Genomic DNA, 18,601 nt, shown 5'->3' on the forward strand with positions numbered 1-18,601 from the left:
CACGCACGCACGCACGCACGCACGCACACACACACACACACACACACACACACACACACACACACACACACACACACACACACACACACACACACACACACACACACACACACACACACACACACACACACACACACACACACACACACACACACACACACACACACACACACGCGCACGCACGCACACACACACACACACACACACACACACACACACAACGAAAAACTACTATGCTTTGCTCGTTTTCTACTTATTCGAAGAAATAGGAAGCTAAGGTAGTGCTCCAATCACAAGAGCTTAATGAGGCTACTAAAACTGAAACCGATCTCTTAAAAAATATATATATATAAGCCCACAGAAGAAGGAAGCCGAAAGGCAGAAAATACACAATAAGGAAAAGAGCATGGTGTCATATTTTCGTTGTATATACTCAAGCAGAAATGAAGAGAGGTGCGTGTATTAATAATTTTTTCTGAACAAACTTAGCTTTCCTTTTGTCAGGGGAAAGGAACGGTTTATGGAGTTCCTGCTCAGCAAACCGAGATTAGAAACAAAGAAAATGTAAAGACAAGATTAGTGTTCATGAGGGAAAGCGAGCGTATGCTCTTTAAACAGGCGATACGACCTGATGTATCGGAATACTATTTCTTCAGAACTGAATCGAATACCAGCAGCGTGCATTAGATAGCGAATTTAAGATAATACAATATTCGCTATGATATTTTCTACTTACGAAAATGGTCTACTTGTGACAAGCGGTCGGAAACCGCGTAATGCTGTCGAAATTCTTGAAGGGCGAAGCACATCTTTGAAAAGTTGAAATAATGATGCGGGGTATGGGTACTCGACAGAAGCATATAAACGGCAGAACGAACTAACGCTTGATGCTCAAAAAGTAGCAGCCTAGAAACAACGAATTTGCACAACAGAAGCTGTTTGGTGGAAGTAGAGTTATTTCGTACTACGCAAGTAGTGCGCAGGAAAATAATGAAAGCAGCGCAATAACAGAAGGACGTGTTTGGCCCTCATGAATATTTTCTTTCCCGGTGTTGCCGCACAACCGCAACGTTTACTTCATTTGCATGCAAGCTTGCTGCTACCCCAAGCAAGGAGAACCTGAGGACAGTTCCATAACGTCGTTTTGACTGAGCAGAAAACCGTTTCCCGAAAATAAAGTGCTGTTGCTCACTTATTGGGTTAACTAAGGGACCACCAATGAAGGAAAACAACTGGCGATTTCGCGAAGGAAAGGTTAAGCGCAGGCATTTCTGACTCTTCTCTTTTTATCTCGAGGCGCCATGCTGTTAAGATATAAAGAATTCACACATCAGGAATGTCGTCATAAAGTTGTTAAATGTAACGAGCTAGGCGCTGGAGCTGTGGCCGTGGACGTGCGTTGGCGCAGGGAAAGCAGCTTACCTTGCAGACATGCAAGATGAGCGCACGGTTTTCTATTAGAATGCGGCACATCTTGGCATCCTTTTGTTGCAGCTGGGAGGAGTACGCCACCATTTTACGTGATCCACAGCTCGAACACGCGCAAATATTGTTCTAAAGTGTTCCAACCCTGCTTATGCCCGCCTATTCTTCTCCTCCGCTGCTTTCTAGTGTTTTTTTATGCTTAAAGACAGTTACCATTTCACCCAGAACAGCGCACAAAAGCCATTCTTCGGGGCGGATGTGCTCTCCATCTAAATTCCCGAGCCAGGCCTATACGTGCTCAATGATTAGGCTGGCTGTTGGGGCCCCCCGCTGAAACAATAGAGGCGTGATGTCCTCCGTCAGCGGGCGAACGCTTTCAGGTTTCCGTGTTCGTGTGGTTTGTTTCGAGAGGTGCCTCTCGTGTCGAATGAATGAAAAGAAAATTCTAGGCAAGGGGGGGGGGGGGGGGGGAGGACGGAGGGAAGTGACACACTCCTGAATGGGAAGAATGAGATGAGCAGAAAGGAAGAGGCGAACAGGAAAGGGCGAAGAGTTCGTAATGCAATGCTCGATGTCCCCTGGCTTGGGGCATATCACCTCAATGAAGAACGACCGCTTCTCATTTTATGTAACTCTTAAAAGTGTCGCCACCCAGTCGCTCCTGGACAGTCGCGACCGACAGCGGCAGAAGCTGTAGAGAATTCAATGGCGAGCACGGCGGAGGCGCTCGGATTGTTTCTGCACTTTGTGCGCGCATGGGCCCTGCAAGGTGTCCTCCTCTTTCTTGCGGCGTGGGTGTTCGGCGTTGTGCGCCAATGGTGGAAGGTGCGGCAGGCACTGAAGCCACTTCCAGGCCCTCCGGACGCCGTGCCTTTCTGGACGATGCTGACGCTGTATCGGTCTAGACGTGCACTGATCACGCAGAAGACGGCGGGCACCGGTGAGTATCACTTCGTGCGTGCCAGAGTTTTATCAGTATTATCACCGAGTATCATCGGTGGTCGCCTTTCTTCTCACGATCGCGTGAGAAGAGAAGTGACGTTCACTTTCATACCTTCGCGGAAATTTCCTCCTTACTGAAATTTAAAACTAAGTAGTGATCTGAACTTCATTGTGGGACGTTTCAATGCATCGCAGGTAGAAATCCAGAAAAAGGAGTTTTATATGTAATAATTCTAAAATCTAATCTGTCCAGAACAAGGTTCCCGATGGACGGCTGGTATTTCTGCAGTAGTTCTGAGTGCGGCAAAATAACATGCATGTTAATAAAACATACGTAAACCTGCCCTTTTTCTGTCTTTCCTTATTCTTTTTTTGAGGCTTCAATTTCCAGAAGCGACGAGAAAACACTGGAGTCTGTTTTTGCGCCATACTAGTGCATGCTTATCGCTATGTTAGGTTGGATGTCGGAATATTATCAATTATTACATTTTCCTGTTCGTGTCTGCTTGTTCGGGAAGAACACAGGAAAGTTGTGTTCAGGTGACTGGTGCTTCTGCATATCTTTCCTGCGTTTATCAAAGCAGTAAGGATGATGTATATTCTGTAATTTATTCTATTTAGTAATATTCTCGTTCACAAAAAGAATTAATTGGGTTATAAGCTGAAGAGTAATCACTCTCTTGTAACTTCTATAATAGCGATAATCCTCTACAATTGGCTTTTAACATGTAAGAATCACTAGCAGTTTCCTGTTCATGCTACGGTCCGCAATTGTGAGCCCTTTTGGGTACCATGCGCACTATATGCTACGGATAAAAATAATTAGTCATCAATTCTTTGGCCTCGGAAGCGTCGCAACCAATCAATGGCAGCGGGTGCTTCGCGTTAAACAATGCCTCCCGGATGAAGCTCTCTCTAGCAGCAAGAATTGAGGGCCGCGCAACGAAAAAGAAAATCGTCGCGTACAAGAAACATGCGATCGCGTCACTCTTAGCTGGGGCATAATTGTGTCCCAAGTTAAAGGCAATGGGGCATCAAAAGGAAATACCGATTTTCCGCTACTGTGCACCAAGCTCAAATAATGTATGCACGAAGGGGGCGCCGGGTAGAGCAAGGCAAGGGGGTCAGAAATTGCTACACCTCAGGGAAAAAGATAAGGCGATTGTGAACACTTACTCCGAAGAAGGGTTTACTTTCACAAGCAAAGGAAAAGCAAAAAAAATGTTCGAAGTATATGATTTCAATTTGATATTGCAGCATATCTGCTAACGGCTTTCCTACAAAAGTAGTATAATGTGAAAGGAAACAAAAATCGCATAATTGTTAACATTTATTTATTTCAGTTAGGAGATAATTACCACGAACAGCAGTAGAAAAGAGTATGACATATTCGCACCTGCAAATCGTTCGGCGCCACCTAGCTGTCTCCGCGATAAACTTCGAAAACAGGGTCATCGTAGTAGTGCGCGACAGATACGCCTTACTCGCGCTTTGTGAAGCGGGATCTCTGATTTTGAGTCGTCGTTGTGCCTCCACGTAAGTATAAGAAAACTAAAAAAAGAAATTCGAAAGCGTCCGGACGCGTTACGCTTTATTCATTTTCTCGCTGCAAAGTCCGCCCAGCGTATTTCGTCGATTCTCCAGGTAACCAGACGGTGAGCTGCGGAGTAAATTACGGACGAAACAGCACTCGAAAAAAACGTGACCATATCCACGGTTCTGTGAGCGAGCCATTTAAATCGGGATGACTTCTTCCTTGCCGGAAATCTTCACGAAGTTAATGTAGCAAGATCGTGATGTGATTAAGCGCGTTGTGTCGGTGCGCTGCTGCTGACAGCCAAATTTGTCGTAAATATTTCAGTAGTGTCTCTATCTCCTTTTACGTTGTTGTAAATGATGGTTGTCCTTGACAACTGAATCATGTGGCAAATATTTCAGCGCACTAGAGTTGCTGACAGTCTCGCTCAGTATAGCCGCATGTCAAAGCGACGGTGCGCGCAGCACCTGGCCGACGTAACGTGGGACATTTACGCGATGAGCTGGTTTGCAGGGAATACGCAAATAGGCATCACTAGGTCAAATATTTTGGATTTACTTTCGCTTAGTTTTCTCGACATTCTTCCTTCCTTTGCCACTCCCTCCCCGTCCCCTATACTTCCCTTAAGTACTCGCCTGTATGAAACCTGCGAAAGGAAATCGTAAAACTACCACTCATGTTCCTGTGCTGAAGGCTCTTCTTAAGCTCACAGCGCTCAGAAAATATGCAACGGTTGGTCATCGAACTGGGCCTGCTAATCGATCTGCGATCGCAGATTCTTCCGTATTAATGTAAATCAGTACGATCTAAAAACGGCTTTTTCACAAGTTCTCCTCGATACACAGTCGTACCTCATTTTGCTGTACCACTCACCTCACTGAATTAAAAAAGAAAACTTTAACAAGGCTACTTGCTATGCAGAATGGTGTGGGGTTCAAAGGCGACACGGCGCGACCCCTACAGAAGATGTCAAAATGAGGTTTCGGAATACAAGGCGTCGAAGTGCGTTTACGGAAATGCATATTACGTCAGTGCTGCCAGTTTGTCGTTTCTCATGTCATCAGCTTATGCTGCTCAAATGACCCAATGAAAGATGTGCCCTTTCACCACTCAAGCGGATGAGTAAAGGCAAAAGAGAATTCGATAAAATATTTCGATCAAAACTTCCAAGCAAATTGCCTAGAGTATTGACTAAATCGTGCACACACAACTTCACACCTCTCAGAAAAGCTGATAGTGATATATGAGCATGCATGTCGATGCGCTGACCTGTATGAAGAGTTATTTTATATTGAGAGCGATCGGGCGCGTCTACCGCAGTGGATCGGACGTCTCTACACAGTCAGACGGTTTCAGAACTGTGGTTACCCAGGTCGATCAGGCAGAAGAGACTGGTCGCAATAACCAGCTCGACTTCCACAAAGCTTTAGAATTCCACGCCATAGCCTAGAAATTCAGGCACAGAACCAAGTGAAAGTGCCGCCAAGGAATCGAATCGGGTGGTCCATATTCATATCTCATGGCGTATAATTTTGAAAATGGTGGCGGGAGGCACCTGAAGGCACTCAGTGTGAAAGTGCTGCAATTCCTCCAGAACAATTTGGCGCATAAGCTGCTGGAGTGCATGATCGTCGCTCTCTCGTGACAGGCTAGGACAATGGACGACTGAGAGTTGGAGCGCATGCTTTCATACTGAATAGCTCGTTGCTGCAGAGCCTGTTTCATGGTGGTAGCTTCGCGAACAGTTACAGCCATGGTGGTTGGTGGACTACGAACGAGACCAGCAAATAGCTGCTCTTTTAACCGTGCCTTAAAAAATGCACCTTTTTTGTTTTTGTCCTTGTTCGTTTCATTTCATCGAAAAAGTCGGGTCATATCCTCAACAAACATCATAACGCTTTCGTTCGGCCTCTGGATTCGACACTGGAGAGCCTGCTCAGCCCTTTCTTTCCGCTCGGGGTTGGAGAAGTCACACAGAAGCTTACTATGAAACTCCTGCCAAGATGGGAGGGTCGACTTATAATTCACGAACCACGTCTTGGCGGAGTCCTCAGAAGCGAAGTAGACATTTCGCAACTTACTGTGGTCGTTCCAGTCGTTGTAGGTGGCGACGTGGTCACAATAGTCGAGCTGATCTTGATAATCTTCAAAGGAGTCGTTATAGAAGGATTTTGAAATAAGTGGCGAATGGATGACGAAGGAGGAGCCTGTAGCTTCCGATAGGCCAATCGTTTGAGTGGTCGTTGTGACGGGCATACTGTCAGCAGGGGGGCTATGCGCATCGATTCGGGGGTAAGGCCTTGCAGGCGGCGGCTGGTTCGAGGGGCGGTGGACGCGAGGGTGCCTTGACTACGTTGGTCACTTCCTTCCGGGAAAAAAAAAAGGCATAGATCGTCGCAGCACCTCCACTAGTTGTCGCGGGGGGAAATAGAAAAGCACCCACGGCCGATTAGGCAGCTTGCGGCCACCAACACGCTTCTGTCTCTTCGTTTTTCCTTGAAGGGTCATACACTAACTCATGCCATTTGGGCTCTTCCATAATACATGTGCCAGTATGTTACGCACTGTTGCCAGACAAAAATTTTTGCATAGTTGCGAATGCAGGCATATGAAGAGTAGGATGTTGATTCTTTACCCTGCGATGGTAGAATGTAAGAACAGATAAAATGAGGAAGGCACAACAAGAGAAGAAAAACCGCAATAATAGAACGAGAGTGCTGTGTGGGGCACTGCCGGAACTTATCGGCCAGGAACGGCGCTCAGGAAATAAGCAGTGCATTTCGCGGCAGGTCTTCCGCGTCAAGTCCTAGCGGCACTTGGCACATGCAACAAAGAGGTTGCGTATTAGGATTTTTCGCTGTTTAATAAAACAAAGAATTTTTTATGCAGTCTCCTTAAAAGCTTCCTCCTTATACATGATTGTTTCCTGTATTGAGCGTTTTTGGGGAAATAGATTAGTGTCCTAATCTAGCGCAATCTACGCTTTTAGCCCGTGCGCCAGGACAGCTGGGTAGTTGTCCATGGGTCAACAAATGCTGTTGCGGGTGATCCTCCCATAAAGAACTTTTACAAAGACTTTACGGCACAACCTTAGCCCCGGTCCCTCTCTCAAGTTATTAGTTGAGGCTGCAGCTGAGCGCGCACCCAGCAACGAATGTGCAAGAGCCACGTGGGATGCGCTACCGGCTACTACCTACCCTTGTGGACAGTTAAGGTGAACAGAACTTTATTTCCTCTGCGATGGCAGAACTGTAATTTTTTATGCCGTCTTCTTTTCTGGATTCTTGCTAAGACAGCCCCTCAATTACCTGCAACACGGAAAGTAAACCGCCATGAGAATAAGCCTTCAAGAAGTTATTGTGTTTGACCTTCGAGGACAGAAGGCAAACAAACCTTAGTAATGTCATTCTAGCAGCATTATTCGCCAAGCACTTTCCAATTCCGCCTTTGAATACTCAAATAAATGCAATGCCAAGGCTGAGTTCTCATTTGAAGGTCGCTTGATTACACATATTACAAGAAGGTTGCGTCACTGAACGCACATTAGAAGGTTATCGCTGCATTCCTCCTGCCACGTCATTTTTGCAATGAGGAACAATTGTTTCTTTACAGTGAGGCTAAGTACGTGGTGAATGCTTGAATGCTGAGTTTTGTTTTCTGTACATCTATATATTATACTGCGTACTAATAAAATTTTGTGGGTTGTTTTCTTGCTTTGTTGGCCTCTCAGATACCTTTGCACAAAGGAGAAGGGTAGTCCATTATTTGTATATCATAGTTGTGACATCTTGGAGCATCTAAAACAAAACAATGTTCACAATGTGCACCAATCAATATGAATAGGTATTTTAAAAACAGACAGTTATCATGAGAAAAGCAGTTGTGATTCTTAAGATAGGCCTGTCAGCTCTTTCTTAATGTTGCGTAGTTCTGCACAGCATTCTTGGTATACGATAGCGGACACCGCATTCAGGAAAGTAAACACCATTTCGGTAGCGAATTCCCCCATTTCTATGGCAATTCGCACAGAAAGGCTGAAAGCAGAAACAGTCAAGCGGTCGGCACTATATATAATACGTGCCTAATCTTATTCTGACAGGCAGAACACAAACTGCAATCTACACTCATTCGGTAACGAATTAACGGTGTTCTTTAGATGCAGTGTGATGATAGAGCCATTATACCACAGCTTGAAGTCTTGGTTCCACATTTGACTGCAGCAGGGACAAACTTTCGAAACATCGCTGTTCATCACTGTAGAAGCCAACAATGCTGCTTTACAAAAGCTTTCCAGGCGCAAAGCCGAATTTCACGGTCCTCTTAGGTCGGCGCAACAATGGCTACCTCCGAGAAACGAGATTTTTTTCGGCAGTGCCATATTTCTGCAGCCAAGCACGACGCGATACTTTTATCTTTACCACATCACGCCATCTGTGCCCACAGTATATAAACTCGAAGAAATGGGTACCTGTGTACACGAGTCTTTCATGGCAGCTTTTCTTGTGTAGTGAAGAGACTTATACCTTGCAGCATTTTGAGCCTTCATTGTTTAGGTTCGTGGGACGTTGCCGAAACTACCATAACGCCCGGCTGGCTTCTATTGGTTGCATAAGCAAATTCCGCGAAAATTTGTGTTCCGCACGAAGCCGACATTGTGCAAGTTCGTCCGTGCGCGAATCACGGTTCTTAGAGCTGCTGCTTACAACAACTTTGCATAGGCACTGCTGCAGATTGAATGGACTGAAAGAGTTCACAACGCAATAGATATTTATGTTGTGGCGAAATTAACGCATGCGTCTCCTTCACCAGAAAAGCAATCACGCATTAGGTCGCCTGCATGTCCCGAGCACATCGTATGGAAAAGTCTGGGCCCTTTACAGCCAAGGGAGCAAAACCATTGACAGATAAATGGTGCAAGTCAAGGATACCGGGTCGGCTCTGGAATAGGTGGCTGAAGGGCCTGCGCGAAAAAGAGAATGCGGCACGAAAGTGCGACGACGAAAGGACGATGAATAAAAGAATAAGGAAAGGTGGCTGGCTTGACAAGCCGCGGGCAAAGCACGTAATAACTCTGCCGGCAAATGCGCCTTGATGACAAGCACAATGCTAGCTGAAGTCCCGGCGTTCTCGTCGCCGAAAGAGTTACGCGATCAAAGCACGCAGAAAGTGCATCCCTGAGCCGGTCATATCTTCCCTCGGCTCTCGCTGTGTCATTCTTACGTAGCACGTATTCGACAATAGCAAACCCCAAAATTCATGTATGCGCCACGCATCGCTAAATTTTAATGGTATACACCCAGGCGCAAAGCCACTGCCAGCATAACGCATCTGCCGTCCTCATTTCCCCCTTTCATTTCGAGACTTTATGCTTTTCATGTGCTTATTCTGGGGCTTTGCGAAGACCGCACGTACGCCCACATCCGTCTTTTCATTCGTAGCTTAGATGCATCGTCCGGTAAGAGAATAATAAGGGGCGGTTATAAATTACCTACGTGCGAGGCTTCCGTTTATGCCCGATTGGGCATACGCCGAGAGCACCAGCCTTAATTTTAAGGGAATGAAAGCGGAGCAGGGGGGGGGGGGGGGGGGGGGGGGGAAATAGTTCGGCGGATCAGGTTAAGAAGTTTGCAGGGGTCAAGTGGATGGAGCTAGAACAGGACCGGGTGAATTGGAGTAATATGGGAGAGGTCTTCGCCTTGCAGCGGGTGCAGCCTGGTTGATGATGATGCCTGCAAAAAACGGACGTGGAATGTTGTATATATATATTGCTGTGAATTATACTGGTTAGTTGTTGTCGGTATGTACCTAGCGAGGGACGCCAGATTGCTTGATGTATTCTCAGTATCGCTAGTAGTAAGCTGGCGCGTGAATCATTCCGAAAATACACTCGCATATGCGCTTGCTTACATGCGGTGGGAAAGTGAAGTTGTCGGTAGTGTCATTGCATTCGCGTTTTCATGCTTATTATCCGGTCCATGTAAATTGTAGCGGCGTGGGGAATGCGTGAATTTTATAACAAAGCCAGGAAAGATATCTTACAGTTAAGCAACTGACACAAAAGCACGATAAAGGGCTCTCACAAAATTAGTAAAGGACTTACTATATACATTCTTTGCTCACAAAACGGATTTCGTGGTACTGTACTTAAAATAATATTTCCAGCATCACTTCTTTGATGTAAAAGCACTCCATAACTGCTTGACACTCCAATCGGGAGCTATCATGGCAGCAAATTGAAGCAAACGCACAAGGTGTTTCTGAAAGTCACCCTGAAAATGCAGCAAATTGCGATCCTTTTGCAGCTTTAGGCTGACGACGTGACCTTAGGATGAATTGTCTTCCAGAATTGTAGCTTGTATAGAGCCTTAGCTGCGAGCCAAGTGCTCTGTCTTTCTTCAACCCAATACAATATCCGAATTTGGTGATAAAATCCAATGAATTGCTTTACATTTACGCGTTTCCAGCAGTAAAAGTGACGACCAGAAACACTATAATCACACTCTCAAAGCCTCACAATTTTTGGAGGGTTCTTAAACTCTGAATTGGTGCCACACTTTATTGCTCGGTATCTACGCCAGCCTAGAATGGCTGAAAACGGTGAAACGGTGAAACTTACACTGCCGGTTGCCATTAGTAGTCATGTTGTGCTTCTAACATCGCAGGTACATGTGTGAGTTTTGAAAGTAATTTTGAATTTCACGACAAAAAATGGAAAGCTTTCTTTTCAGACACCTGCAGTCCAAGAACTGCAGCCTTCCTTAATGGAAAGTACATAGTCCTCACGTAGTTATCCCAGACAAAACAGGTCTGCACGATTAGTGGTTAAGTAAGAGAGTTTAGTATCGGTAGAACAAGTTCCAGAGGAACAAATGAAGGAAATGTGCTAAGCTGGATGGTGCATACAGATGCGCAAATTGACATTGGAGATCCTCGCTGGCGCCATTTCCTTCGTTCATCGTTCGCAACTAAAACATGTGCTTCGTTTTATCTCCGTGCGTGCGCACAGTCGGAAAAAAATATATTCGAGTCCTGTCTGCTGCTCCACTGAGTATAGGCCGGTATTTCTCGCCTCCTGAACACCAGTTGCCATCCCAGAGACTTTTATTTAGTGGTGTATTCTCTGCAGTGCAGCCGTGAAAGCAGAATTGCTATTTGTATTGTCGACAACTGCCGCTTACGACACACTTATTGGGTAAGCCCGCCGTCCACTCCTTCAAAAATGGGGCATTATGGCTCTCGTGCTGCAAATCCACGATGCCGCGCAGTCGTCTCAGAAATGCAGCCCCACTTATTTAACTGTTTTCATCTTAAGGATATGGGCACTGTAATTGTGGAAAAATGCACAAACAAAACAATTCAAATCGGGGCGGCAAGAGTAGCTAATACTCGACTGGATCTTAGCGTACTTGATTTTCAATTTGAAGGCGTAACGATCGACCACAGCGTTTGCCTTAGACGATCACGTTTTCTTGTCTTGTCCAGGAGGCAACGTTTTAGTTCTAATCCAAAACAATATTTCAGCGGGGAGAGAAAATAAGCAAAAGGAAAGAGCGAAGACGGCGAAATAACCAAATGCACGCATACAGATTTGTAAGAAAGCACCAAGAGAAAACAAAAATCTCATCGAGCTTTTAATAGCGTCAGAATATTTTTGCGGGCGAGTTGGCTCATTGCAGATCATAGCGCTCAAAGCTAACGTTTGAGCTCTGGTTATGGCACGACTGCAAATGATTTTGCCAAGAAAATATCTTTGTTTCACGATGAGTGAGACGACAGTAGGGCAATCCGGACTTGCCCAGGACGGCAATGATTGTCTTCTGTGAATTTCCTTCTAAAAGCGCCTAGCAGCTGTGGCAATGAATTTATAGATATGCTCCGAAACGCTGCTCGAGCGTACGAACTAAAATCCTAGTCGAGCACTGTAAAGCTAACCGCGTTTGCAAGCTGGGGTGTTCAAACTCATCACCCCCCCCCCCCCCCCCCCTTCTAAACGGTGCGACAGAGTTGAGACGTTTTCAGGCGCACGTCGATAACACAGCCGTACGCCGGGTCAAGGAAGCTAACTTTAGCCAAAGGTTAAAAATTGAAATATTTGTAACCAGTTGTATACTGATGCCAACCATTTCGTCCAAGATAAATTTTTTAGTTTTCCAATTAAGCTAATTATTAATTAAAATAATTTTTCCAATTTACTAACTATTCCAGTAGGCAGAAATGTGATTTGCAAAGTTGGAGAGCACCTTCTGAAACCCCCATTCCATTTATTTCTGATAAAGAAAGCCTCATGTGCATCGTTTTACCAAGCTCTAAAGAAAGACCGCGAAATACAAAATATATCACGTGAGTGCCGCATTCGTGCGCCACGATTGTGTTGCTCCCAACCTGGCCTTCAGTGAATTAAATCATCTGCGGCTTTGGCTCCTCGACCCCATTGCCGCGACAGGCCAATATGTCTCGGTTGGTTTCTTCGTCCGCTTCAGGCAGTCGGCGCACGGGACGGTGCAAGTCGCAGCGAGCTCACCGCGCTGGCTGCAACCACTACCAACATATCAGCCTACCCCTGGAACTGGGATGCCGAGTCAAGGCCTCAGCTAATTTCGTTCACTCATACTACGGCTGAGAGCACCACAATTGCGGCGCACGAATATGTTTTTTGTATTTAGCGGGCTTTCTTTAGAGCTCGTAAAAACGATACACGTGAGGTTTTCTTTATCGGAAATAAATGAAATAGGAGTTTCAGAAGGTGCTCTCCAACTCTACAAATCCCATGAATTGTCTAAAGGCAATACTTATCAAAAGAGAAAAATTATCTAAATTACTAATTAGTTAATATATATATATATATATATATATATATATATATATATATATGTGTGTGTAGCATAAGTTAATAGACGTACTTGGTTGCTAGAGGTTATACACAAGTGAAAAATTGCTTCATACTTTTTCCAAGTTTATTTGGAGTCGACGTTTCGGCAGGAGCCCTGCCTTTCTCAAGACTCTTGAGAAAGGAGTCTTGAGAAAGGCAGGGCTCCTGCCGAAACGTCGACTCCAAATAAACTTGGAAAACGTATGAAGCAATGTTTCAAAGTTTATTTGGAGTCGACATTTCGGCAGGAGCCCTGCCTTTCTTAAGACTCCTTTCTCAAGAGTCTTGAGAAAGGCAGGGCTCCTGCCGAAACGTCGACTCCAAATAAACTTGGAAAAAGTATGAAGCAATTTTTCACTTGTGTGTGTATATATATATATATATATATATATATATATATATATATATATATATATATATATATATATATATATATATATATATATATATATATATATATATATATAAGGTTCGTATACAGGCAACATTAATACCCAAGAAAGTAGCAGGTGGGACAGCGGCCGATGTAGCTCAGTTGGAAGAGCACCGGACGCGATATTCGGAGGTCGTTGGTTCGGTTCCCACCATCGGCACGTTGTTTTTCCTTCTACTTTGTGTTTAACTGTCCTTTTCCTAAACAGAGTACATTACTAATTTATGTGATTACCAAAGTAAAAATTAAAAAAAAGACAAAGTACATTCCCCAATGCTTTCCTTGGCCTTGCCGACTGTTGGCTTCTTTCCTTCATGCATTATAACGAGCACCCTCATTTCCCCTTCATTTATCTGCTTATATAAATTTGTATATAATTGGGATAATAATAAAGTTACAGCTGCTGTTCTCTTGCGTATTTGTGGTTCTATAAAAGTAGGTTTAACTGATACGGCATCGGAGCTTCAGGCACGGTCAGATTTATTGATGTCCAGATAGCCTATCCGAAATTTTAAGAGCCATAGTGAGGTCTACCGAACTTGAGTCATAAAATGAAAACGAGAAAAGTGCGAAGTTGATAGAATGTCCTTGTGCATAAATCATATATAAATGATATTTTATATTAAAGGTGTCAAATAGGCACTTTTTGACACTATGGACCTATCCCCATGCAGTCATTCTTTTTACAGCGATTAATGGAGGCCGGCACCGGGCGGCCTAACCGCCTGGACAGCACTAAACGAAAGGGAAGAAGGGAGGGGTGGGGGGGGGGGGGGTGAGTGAGTTTGAGAAGGCTGCGGCCTAAGACCTCACCTCCGAGAGCAGGGGGGAAGGGCGCCCATTGATTCTAAACTGCTTCATAACGCAAATTATGAAGCTTCGATCTACACGCATGAAGCGAGAAAGCCTTGGTGGGAGATAGGGCCCCGCCTAAAGAAACTTCGTTTGACCACATCAGTTAGGGAGATCCTGTCTTACAAAAATGAATTCGCTGCCACCCAGGGGGCCCCTTTCATATGAATCAAGCTACATTTGCTTACAAACAGAGGAAGAATTTTTTTTTTTTTGTGTTTTCCATCGATTCTTCCGTCCAATGGCCTCGAGAGAGAAAGAGAGGAGAGCGGTGAGCAACGTTTAAAAAATGTATCGGGTATAATATTTGGGATGAGGATGAAATATTGTCCTTTTTTCGCCACCAACACCGTCACCCTACACCTCTCTAATAGTTACATCAGTCTATTTCTCTCGCTTTCAGATAGAAAGCAAAAAGGCCGTGCCACGCGACCTTCCGAGCAAGTTACAATTTTTATTCTTGCTTCAGTGTTAGTGATCGCATTTGTTTTATTGTGTTCCAAAACAAATGCATTACTATCACTTGAATCCCATTGATCGCATTTTGTTCCTTTTAAATCGGTGCTGCTAAAACGAAAGTTGGATATATTTCAGTTGTTTAATACAGGGGTGGGGAAGGATTCCTAAGAGAGTGGAAATGAGTAGGGCGTCTGCATGCGAAGTAGTTCAGGGCATCCATTTTTCTTAATCCGTCCCTGTGCCTAGATGCAGCTGGTTGAGCTCAATCAGAATGTCAGGGTACCATCTCGACTGAGATGTGCCAATGACATCCCGCTGGATCCGGATAGAACAAAGTTACGATATAATGATCCCATGTAGCAGCAACGAATCCACATGGATGACATGGCGCATTTTACGTAACTCGCGGTCATCGTGTCCACCTTATATATTTGTCTTACGTTGAAGAGTGTATCCTTTTTGGATATTGGACATTCAAATTGGCTTCTCTGCTTAACGTCTTCGAAGGTTCAGTACAAGGAACAAAATAAAAAAATAAGAGACAAGGCCTGGTAGTATGCATGTGGATACGGGTTGAGATCTTTGTTCGTATTGTGGCCCTTGTGGAGGTGCTTCTTCGCCATGGTGCACCCAGCGTTATAAGTGATTGTGGATGGCAATTAACTGCTGATGTCGTGGAAGAAATTCTCCGGCTTTGTGGATCAGACTACCGACAATCCACACCGAATCACCCACAGACAAACGGTCTTACCGAGCACACCAAAAGCACCCTGATAACCATGTTGTTCACGTACGTTTCGTCTGACCATCGCAACTGGGTCACAGTGCTACCGTATGTGACGTACGCTTGCAACACTGCGAATCGTGAGGTTACGGGGTATTCTCCATTATATTTGCTTTATGCCAGAACTCCCTGCGTTGTACTCGATACCATCCTCCCGTTTTCCCTAAACGACAAAGCGTCGGTTGCCCAGATACTATGCCGGGCCGAAGAAGCTCATCGTACAGCCCTCTTACGCACACTGGCCTCTCAAAGCCGCGCGAAAGACTACTATACGACCTTCGTCATCGTGCAGTGAATTACTCCCCTGGTCTCAATTTGGATGCCTACACGCGAGCGAGGATTGCATGAGGCGTTTCTGCACAAGTAAGATGGCCCCTTCGTAGTGTTGGACTGACTGAATGACGTAAATTACGTCGTCACCAAAGTGGTTCCCACGAGACACAGTCGTTCATGTGGCTCGCCTGAAACGCTGTCATCGTCGATCAGCCTAATTTCTCGAGGACGAGCATCGTCTGCCCCGGGGGAAATTGTTACGCCGCTTACTGGGTTACCGAGGAGTTGGAGTTGAAAGAAGAGGGATACACGCGCAGACCGATCTGGGCTCTGAGGCGCCTGCAACCAGCTTTAATTCGTATGTCAATTAGGCGTTAACAGTTCTGTATAAAAATCCTTTTTCATTGAAGGAAATGCCGTGGTGAATAAAAAGGAAAGGACCGAAACAATACAGATCAAAGCAAGAGGTTGTATCAGAAAATCGCATGATAAGCAACTGGTAGCGAACGACAGAGAGGAAAGTCTACGACGATGTTCATTAACGCTACAGAGCTCTATTCTGAAGGGAGAGCATAGACGTCTGGGAGCGTTTTGTTGTCCGCAAATTTTTCAGTTCGCATAGAACTGAAAAACCCTATTTAGTAACCGTTCAAAAAAAAAAAAAAAGAAAGCTGTTAGCTTCATGGCAATTTCCTAAATAGAAAAAATTAATATTCATATTTATGCGGCTGGTACCGTATACGGTTTTCAAGATTATTTTCATTTATTCCCTATCCCTCTCCAATACCAAGAATTACAGGATTTTCAATATAAAGCTCACCATTTGGAAGTAGTGAATATCCTTGGAAGAAGTTTCTGTAAGTTGTTGCAAGAGCCGGAAGAGGAAAAGAGTTTCTAAGAAAGTTTAAAGGAAGCTCGGAACTGCTTCTGCCATATAGCCACTGGAGTACATGTCGTCATGCGATTCCGTGCTTAAATTTCTCCTCCAGCGCACGCAATGCCCACACGTGCGCGGCCGTCACAGGGCTTCGTCGTCGCGCTTCGTTGCTTTTTCTCTTATGGCAATTAGGGTGGCCGCGCGGCAATTACTGGTGCCGTACGCAGCTGCTCGCCATTCTTCTTCTCCGATCCTCTTTCCGGCTCTCTTCGGCTCCGTCGTTTCAGAAAGAGCGCAGTGCTATCGAAGCGAAATTAAACGCGAACCGAAACATAAAAGTACAAGGTGCTTTTTTTCTTTTAGCTGAAGCAAATTTCCATAGGCAAATGGCTCACATTAGCGCACTCTTTTATTTCTCTTAGCCTTCAGTACATTGGAGCGGGACTGCCCGTACGCTGACGTGTCTGATCAACAAATATAACAGCGTTCTAAATCATAAAATTTACTGCGCTCTTTGAAATCGCAAATTTGAAGGCCTGCCTCTGTCTGCTTCCGTTACAAAGTGAAATGAGGGAAAGAAATAACACTATCGGTTCTAGAGGAGAAGTAATTTCACATCGTCACGCTCTTTAAACAAAAAACGGTGGGCAAAAGAACGATTCTAATGCGAATTTCTCTGCATTTGCTGGCAATTCAGCATGGCTTCATCTCTTGTTATCACAGCGTCATCTTTTTTTTTTTTTTTCAGTACCAGCCTCGTCACTGACTACGCAATAGGTGCACTTCACACAATTTAGTTCACTTAACCGACGTCACGTGGCACTAAACACTTGGAGCGGCCTCGTGTTACTCAGAGGAGGCACTGATCAGGATGTACAAACAATGGTCGGCATTTGCACTACAAAGCTCAAGAACCTTGGCCTCAGGTTCTGCACGTGAAAGTCCATGGTGCTCCCTTTGACAGGAGAATTGACTGAACAACCGTCCTTAGCACTGAATGGGGATGCCCCGGCGGTCGACACGCCTTACATATGCTTGGTCATAAGGTTGGTTGGTTGGTTGCTTTGTGGGGTTTAACGTCCCAAAGCGACTCAGGCTATGAGAGACGCCGTAGTGGATGCCTGCGTAAATTTCAACCACCTGGAGTTCCTTAACGTGCACTGACATCGTACAGCACACGGATGCCACTCCGTTTCGCCTCCATCGAAACGCCGGGATTCGATCCCGCTTCCTTGGGCACAGTAGTCGAGCGCCGTAACCAATGCGCCACCCCGGCGGGGCTATTCATAAGGATATACACCGCGATCTACGCCTTCAGGCTTCACTAAACCATGGTGCGCCCGACAGTTTAAAGTACAGTACATGCTCAGACGCTGGTGCATGTGGTGATGTCACCGGTTTCGTTATGGTCCGTGATATATGGAAGTTTGCCCATCAGTCACGAATCACATTCACGTACCAACAGAGTTGTTTGCCTCTCATTGCACACTGGGAGGTAGCTAGAACGCCGACATTCGGAGTTCGGCTTCATATCGTTCAGGTGTCATGAGCACGAGGCGAAAGAACGAAGCCATACATGGTGACGTCGGATGGTCAAGTTTCGAGGCAAGGGAAACGCTGAGAAAACAGGGTTGCCGCACTAGGCTTGTGTCCGTGAGCCGTGATCGACGATAATGCGCGTCTTAGTTAACGCGACTTGCATGTGAACTTCAATGGGTAGTGTTTCCGTAGACTGAAATGCAAATATGGTGTGTTGCAGTCACCAATTAACGCCGAATCGATGCTGGCACGGAACGAGGCAGTACGTCGGCGTGTCCTGGACGAAATGGGCAATGAATGGCTGAAGGCGCTCACAGAAAAGACAATACTTTCTCTTACAGCACCTAAAAAAGCTCCATCGGAACCGAGCAGATATATTACAATGGCCAGGGTAGCGCCTTACTCCTTCAGTACCTTTCCGGTTTGATCCAAGCATTCGTTGATCATCTTTACTTCGATGCAACACCAGAGGTACAAGACGCGCAGTGCTGCCCGTGTCGTGGCGCGGAAGTGAACTTCGACCATCCAGTGATGTCGTCCCAGATACTTCAGCCGAAACTGACAGATGGCAAAACCTTTCCCTGGGCACTTGGATTCCACGACTCTCAACT

The 18,601-nt window shown here is 45.3% G+C and overlaps 1 protein-coding gene across 1 annotated transcript in view; it reads left to right on the plus strand.

Annotated features, from left to right (window-relative positions):
- Nucleotides 1-2,130: 2,130 nt before the first annotated feature.
- LOC146183618 (cytochrome P450 4C1-like) overlaps nt 2,131-18,601 on the plus strand; it is a 102,458-nt gene continuing 85,987 nt past the window's right edge. Inside the window, exon 1 of the mRNA XM_084608728.1 lies at nt 2,131-2,365. Coding sequence (XP_084464854.1) covers nt 2,131-2,365 — 235 coding nt within the window. The remainder of the gene's footprint in view (nt 2,366-18,601) is intronic.

This window comes from Amblyomma maculatum, chromosome 7 (assembly GCF_055883805.1).
Source record: "Amblyomma maculatum isolate TAMU_Amacu chromosome 7, ASM5588380v1, whole genome shotgun sequence".
In the NCBI taxonomy this organism is placed as follows: domain Eukaryota; kingdom Metazoa; phylum Arthropoda; class Arachnida; order Ixodida; family Ixodidae; genus Amblyomma; species Amblyomma maculatum.